This window comes from Callospermophilus lateralis, chromosome 18, assembly GCF_048772815.1.
Source record: "Callospermophilus lateralis isolate mCalLat2 chromosome 18, mCalLat2.hap1, whole genome shotgun sequence".
Classification (NCBI taxonomy): Eukaryota; Metazoa; Chordata; class Mammalia; order Rodentia; family Sciuridae; genus Callospermophilus; species Callospermophilus lateralis.
In genome coordinates, this window is record NC_135322.1 from 8,028,580 (window position 1) to 8,035,760 (window position 7,181).

At 45.7% G+C, this 7,181-nt stretch overlaps 1 protein-coding gene across 1 annotated transcript; it reads right to left on the bottom strand.

Annotated features, from left to right (window-relative positions):
• Nucleotides 1-5,253: 5,253 nt before the first annotated feature.
• LOC143638208 (vomeronasal type-1 receptor 4-like) lies at nucleotides 5,254-6,144 on the bottom strand. The gene has a single exon (XM_077105902.1). The coding sequence runs from the start codon at nucleotides 6,142-6,144 to the stop codon at nucleotides 5,254-5,256; it is 891 nt and encodes a 296-aa protein (XP_076962017.1).
• Between the last annotated feature and the right edge of the window lie 1,037 nt (nucleotides 6,145-7,181).

Consider the following 7,181-nt stretch of genomic DNA (forward strand, 5'->3'; position numbering starts at 1 on the left):
TCTATACCGCCCAGATTCCAACAATTCCAAACTAAACAGAAAAGGGAGCCACGGTGTCCCCTCTGCTCGCTGACCCCACAGAGACTACTCAGATGACTCCTTGGGTCCCTTTCAGCTCCAACCATTTGGAGGGCACTCGGGACCCAACAGAGGGCAATCAAGCCTCTCTTCCACCCGCTTAGGCCTGAAGGGGAAGTCAGGTGGGCTGCAAACCAAATGGACCTGGGTCCTACCTGTTCAGCTGGGTGGTGCTCCAAACCCTAATTCTGGTTCCTGCTGCCTGTGGGTCCCATTGTGCTCCAGGGTGGCAGCCCCAGGGCGCTGGGTGAGTCAATCCTCCTTCAGGGAAGAGTGGCCTGGGCGCACCAAGGGGAAGGCTGTCCCTCACAGCCCCAGGGAAGCCTGTCCCCAGAGACAAGAGAGGCACAATAGCCTTCCTGACTTCCTGTGTCCCATCTGGGTTGCCAAAAATATAGTAGGGAAAAACAAGGCAAGGCACCGAGGATAGCAGGAAACAGTTTTATTTGGCTGCAGCCAGGTTCAGAGGGTATAGCCTTTGCTGTAATCAGTCAATCCCCTGAACCCCAAATACAATAATTTCAGAGTTTTATACCCAGCATGTAAGGGGAGGGGCTCAGAAGTTCCCAGTCTGCAGAAGTTCACACAAAAGCAGCTTTTTACTTTGATGTTTTGGGCAAGTTAATACTTCAAGGACAACACCTGAGAAAGGAGAGCTTTTTCTCCCCTTTCTTTCTTCCCCTGCCAGCTGTTTCCGTGGAGCCCAATTGGTATCTTCTCTTAAAAAATGTAGACATCTCTGTGAAGCCCAGCTCAAGGCCAGAAGCCTCGTTAGCACATTTCTACAAACTACTATACTGGATACATTTGTGAGAAATTATAACGGGGGGGGGGGGGGGGTGCCCAGCACCTGGAGTGCTGGTATCTTCCTGGCCGGTGGCCAAGCAAAACAGGGCAACAGGAAAATGGAAATTTATCCATATTGAACTTTTTCTCAGAGACTCTTTGGCTGACAGTCCCGAAATCAGCCATGGTGAGAATTCCTGGAGAAGCCCAGTTAAGACTTTTTCTGTGGAGAGAAGGGATGCCACTTTAGTTCCTCCATATAGCTTCTGGTCATTGTGAGATCAGGTAAGGCAGGTAGCGACCAAAGGAGGCAGATTTAAAAAAAAAAAAAAAACAACAAAAAAAACCCCACATTTTTTTGTAGTTGTAGATGGATAGAATACCTTTATTTTATTTACTTTTATGTGATGCTAAGGATCGAACCAGTGCCTCACACATGCTAGGCTAGCGCTCTACCACTGAGCTACAGTCCCAGTCCAAAGGACACAGATTTAAAAAGATCACCAAAGGAGACTTTATTTGAGACTCTCTCCTGGCGGGGAACTGGATCAGAACCACAGAGTGGACAGGAGAAAGGTCTGAGGAGAAACCATGTGGGACCTTGACAGGACTGGAATTTTATGGGGCTCCTGGCAGGAAGGAAGGGCTTGGAACAGGAAGAGGGAATTTTAGGGTCCCTTGTCCCGCTGGAGTTGGTCAGGGGAGCTGGGAAACTCCAGGATTGGCCAGGGGTCAGGCTGATTGACAGGCATTTCCATGGGCTCCTGATTGCTCTTTCTTTCCTGTGCGCATGCACACTGTTTGTGTTTTGTTCCTGCTTGGTGCTTGCCTAGGTAACCGCCACCGACCTGACAGTCATGTAAGCCAATCTAATAAATCCCCTTTTTGTAATCATACTTCCTGTTGATTCTGTTCCCCTAGAGAACCCTGACTAATACAGAACCCTGTTCCCCTAGAGAACCCTAACTAATACAGAAGTGCGGCTGTTGCTGGACTAACCTGATAATGTGGTTCATAAGTTTGTGGAGCATTTTGGAATTGGTGGGAGGAATTTTGAGATGCTTAGCAATGCAAGCTGGTAATGCTTTAGATTGTCATCACTGCAGCATTCTGATGGGAGCTCAAAAGACCTAAATGCCAATAGTCCATCATGGACAGTGAAGAGAGAGATCAAGAGAGTTTAGAGGAAAAGGAGGAACCTATGCGTAATTGGACTAGAGGCCATTGGGGTTCTGTTCTGGCTAAGAAGGTGTCTGCATTTTGCCCGTGTCCTGAGACCTTCTGTGAGGCTGATTTTTAAAAGTGATGGACTTCTTAACTGGGCAGAAGTAATTTCTAGGCAGCATAGCATTCAGGTGGTGGTGTGGATATTGCTGGTGGATATTGATATCACAAGTTCATTATGATATTCAGGAGCAGAAAGCAGAGCAGAAAGATTTGCAAAACCTGGACTTGAAAGGCCAGAATAAAAGGAGGCTAAGGAAGTTGCAGTTTTTAAAGACATTAAGGCCACTAAAGAAATGCTAAAGACTTGGCCCAGAGACAATGTCAAAGATGGCCTGAAGGCATCTCTGGAATTGGAAGGACTACACCCATCTCAGACTCAAGAAAATAAAAGTAAAAATTCTCTTGAGAAAAGACCTTTGGGGCACACTTTTTTTTTGCAGTAGGGGGCCTGGGAAGTTTTTCAACATGCTCAGCTACCCATGCACTCAGAGGCTGCTACAACCAGGGTCCCTGGAGGCTTGGCTACTGCTTGAAATGAAGAGATGGCAGTAGACCTTGGCATCAAGCACATGGTGCTAGTTCTTCAGGAATGCAGGATGCTGGAGTTAGGGCATCATGGAGGCTTCCACTAAGATTTCTAAGGAAGGCCTTGGAGGCCAGGAAAAGCATAGCAGGGCCTGAGTCCCTGCAGGGTTCCCCAGAAGTCCAAGTGTGGAGATATGATGAGGAAGCCAAAGCAGCAGTGGACACCTGAGATTAAGAAATGCCAGTAATGTGAGACATCATCCTAGAAAAGCTGCAGGAATCAAGCAGAGAAGAGCCCACAGAAAGGCCTGGAGAGAACAACATGACGCCCTGTGCCCCAAGGGCTGGACAGGAGAACAGGACTTGTTTGCCCAACTGGAATTCCATCTAGCTCTGGTTCCATCCCTTCTCTATGCCCCTAGTTTTGTAAATAGAAATGTTCACTCTATACCTTTATATATTGGATACTTGTAAATCACTTTTATTTTGACAGGCGCTCACAATGTGAGAGTACTTTGAGCCTCAGAGAAGACTTAGCACTTGAACTGTGAGCAATCTTGGAACTGTTGAGACTATGGGGACCCTTGGGAATGGACTGTATGTATTTTGCATGGTCAGACGAGTGTGAGCTTTTGGGGGCCAAGCGCAGAATCTTATAATTTGGATGTGAGGTGTCCCCCAAAAGCTCATGTGTGAGACAATGCAAGAAGGTTCAGAGGAGAAATTGTTACTGCTGTTTACCGATGAGGAGTCCTTGCTTCCCCAAATGCTGAAGTATTACACCACAGAAGCTCGCTGAGGGAAGTGTAGAGCGGAAAGTGGAGGCTTTATTAAGGACAGCAGAAAAGACTTCCTCCCAGAGGAAGAAGGGGGCCTGAAAGGTGGAAAGGGGAGGTGGTCCCTTTTTTATATCTAAAGTCTTCTTTTAGTCTCCCACGTTCCTGTCCTTTGTTTCCTTCCATCCTGCAGTGATAGAAAGCAGGTGCAAGGCCAAAAAGTGGGAGACAGGGGGACTGATGGAGCTGGGGGGAGTAATCTGGGCAGGAAGGGCCTGGGGTGGTCTGATTAGCATCTCCCTGTTTGCTGGGAGCTGCTTCATTAGTTCCTTAGGATGGGTTCCGGGCCTTGAGGACATTCACTTTTCAATTTCCCCAGGTGTTGTTCTGGTTTCCTGGACTCCATTCTCCATAATGGTCTCCATTTTCTTTATCCTACTCGATATTAGACCCGACTTACCTAACTACACTAACTACCCATGTTTAAATCTGGCTTCAAAATGACTAGGTTATAAGATTTTTAGCCCAGTCAGTGAATTAAGTGAAGTGGTAGGGTGTGGCTGGAGGAGGTGAGAAATAGGGGCACAGTGTTGGCGTATCTATATTTGTATCTGGCAAGTGGAAAGCGCTCTCTCTGCTTCCTGATCACCATGATGTCAGCTGCTTCCCTCTGCCACAGTCTCCCACCATGATGTTCTCTCTAACTTTGTGCCTGAGGATTGGAGCCAGCCTATAGACTAAGACCTCTGAAACAATGAGCCCTCAGATAATCCTGTCCTCCTTGTGTAAGGGTCCGGCGAAGCGTCGGAGGAAGAGACCACCAAGAGACTGACTTTATGCAATATGCAAGAGGAGTTTATTAGGATCTGGTTCTCGCACAAAAAGGAAGAGCAGCCCAGGGCCCAGAGCAGAGGTTAAGCTGAGCTTAAGTACACCTTTTGGAGAGGGCGGGGGGGGGGGGGGTGGGCTTTGCATACATCAGAACAAATCATCAGGAGGCACAGGAAAATTGAACAACAACTCTGAGTCATGATTAGCACATTCACTGGCGGGAACAGATTGGTCGGGGGTGATTGGTTACTTTTAAGCAGGGTGAACATTTAAACTGATTGGTTCTGTGGCAAGAGGTGCCTATGTGCCAGGCTACTCAAAGTCCCAAGTTATCAGACCACCAGAGGAGCCAGTGAGAATGTTTACTGGGCAGTTCCGGTATTGTCCTAACAGCTACAGAGATCACAGGCTCCAGGAGTAGCAGAGGAATTTAACAATAATAAACATAACAATGGTCTTTTACTTTACAACCCAAGCCTTGCAGTTTAGAAACTTCACAATGTCCGATCTTTTACACTTTTACTCAGGCTCTGGGCTTAGAATCAGCTTAAAAATTTCACCTTTACACTTAAAAGTGGTCTGGTCCGGTCCTTTAGTCAAAGTAGCAAAATAGCTCCCTAACACAGATACATAGAAGCAGTTTCTTAGGCCAGCACATTTTAATGGAAGTATGAAATCCACAAATGTAATTTTATATTTTCTGTAGCTCTATTTAAAAAAGCCAAAGCAAGCAGATAAATCATTTTAATGTCACATAGAAAAAAAACTCACTTTAAAAAGAATAGTAATTTAAGGATGTAATCAATATGAAAATTGTTGCAGTGATACACACATACACTTACTCCAACTAAGTCTCCTAATTGTGAGAGCACAATAGATTTGTATAGCATATGAATTCAGACTAGTGCCATTTGAAGTGGTCAAGTTAACAAGAAAAAACCTTTTCCCAGACAAATCATGAGGGACTCTCTTCTTTATAAGCATGGTGGGTCAGTTCAGCCATCAAATGCTCTTTGGAAACCTGTAATTCTTATTGTGAAAAGGATGAAGTAAATTGGGAAACAATTTTATTATTTTTCATCAGCAAAAATGGGCAGATGGTTGGGTAGCATGAAGATAAAACTCCACTCAGCCCCGCCAGCCTTGGGATTTTCTTGTGTGCATAAAAGGAATAAAGAGTCACATAGTTGTTTGAGAAGTAAAAGACCACGAAGCAACTTACAAGCAGGAGGATGGTGCGGGTGGCTTTGTGTTCAGGAGATGTCTGGGAGGAGACTCGGGAGCTGTGGAGGTGCTGGGCTCTCCTGTGGTGTCTGTAGAGGAGGTTCACCATGTACAGGCTGGTGCAGATCATGAAGGGCACAAACACTAGGTCGTGAATCAAGGTGGCACTTAGAAATGTCCCTGCATTTTGGTTTCCAAACTGCCTGGTTTGGCAGTATGGATGGACATAGCCACGACCAACCAGAGTCAAATTTCTAGTGGCTGTTATGGTTTCAATGACGTGGATGTATATAAGCATGTTGATGATCCAGAAGAAAAGGAAGGAGGGACAAGTCCATGTAGGGAGCTTAAATTTAAGCCACGCCCACTTAGAGTTCCTGGGGCTGACAGTGATGGCTTGAAAGGCACTCAGGAGAGTGGTGGTGCAGATGGAAACACCCCGCGTCACTCTGAACATATACAGGACTGCTTTACAACCAACATCGTCCAAAAATCGTCTTACTCCAAAGGATGACGCTATATGTGGTGTCAATGTGAACGTGATTGTCAAAGTATTGGCCAAGGTGAGGTGGGAAAAAATGGGATCCATAAGCTTCATGTGACGCTGGACTGAGAAGGTGTGCATGTACAACAGGAAGAGGAACAAGTTCCCCGCGACTCCCACGCACAGCTGCGAGACTAGAAAAACACCAAACATTGTGTCACTTGGGAACATTTTCTCCTTTTTATGACCTTGTTGTCCCTAGGACAGAATCCTCTTCTTCATGAATGCTGGGCAGGTGCAGAGAATTGAGTTACACCAGCCCAGGAACATTATCTTAATAATGGCTTAGAAGATTTTATTGAGGGAAATAAGGCCCCAAATGGAAAGTAATTATTTAGAATTATTTTTAAGACATAGATTTGGAATAGTATTAGGGTTCAGGAGGAGAAGAAGATGATAGAATGTGCAGTTCGGTGTTTCAGGGCCTGGTGAGACCCTTCCAGAGCCTGGATTCCAGGGATTCCTGGGAACAACAGATCACAGCAGGAGGTGGACAAAGAAGGTGGAAATCAAGGCACATCAAGCATTTAGGACACTGAGCAGGGGACAGGTGGCCTGTGTGAAAGACAAATGTGCAGGTTATAAGGCACATTTTTCTCTGAGCCCCAGGCTATGTTTTATCTTCAACCTACATTTCAGTACTCTCTACTCTCTAAAGAGCATGATCCTTATAACAGGCAGACTACCCTGTGCACTTATGTCTTGGATTTTCATGCCACACACTTCTGCTAAGGCGATAACTGTTAAAAACTCATCAGACACAGTGATGAGTCTTTGTACCCATGGGTGAAACTACAATGATGTGAGACATTTGTGGTGCTCACATCTTGAGCCGGGCTACTGTAATGCAGAAGGCCGAGGCCAAGATTGCTGCTCAATATTCCCCAGTGCTCCACACAAACTCCATAACATGGAAGGTCCAGCAGAACCAGCACTCACATCATGGTTGATAACCCAGGATAACAAAGGACCCTGTGTCCTGAGGACTGCAGCATGAATAAAAGCATTTTTGTCTGATTCTGATAGGAACAGAATTAGTTTCAGAAATGTAATTGCAGAGGAAACGATAAGATGTTCATTTAGGTTAACAATGAAATGGATGAGGTCAATATCTCAACCATACTTCTTGGATTTTGGAGTTTATTTCACTATTTCATTTGCTTGGGGATACTTTCTCTGTGACCCAGTTC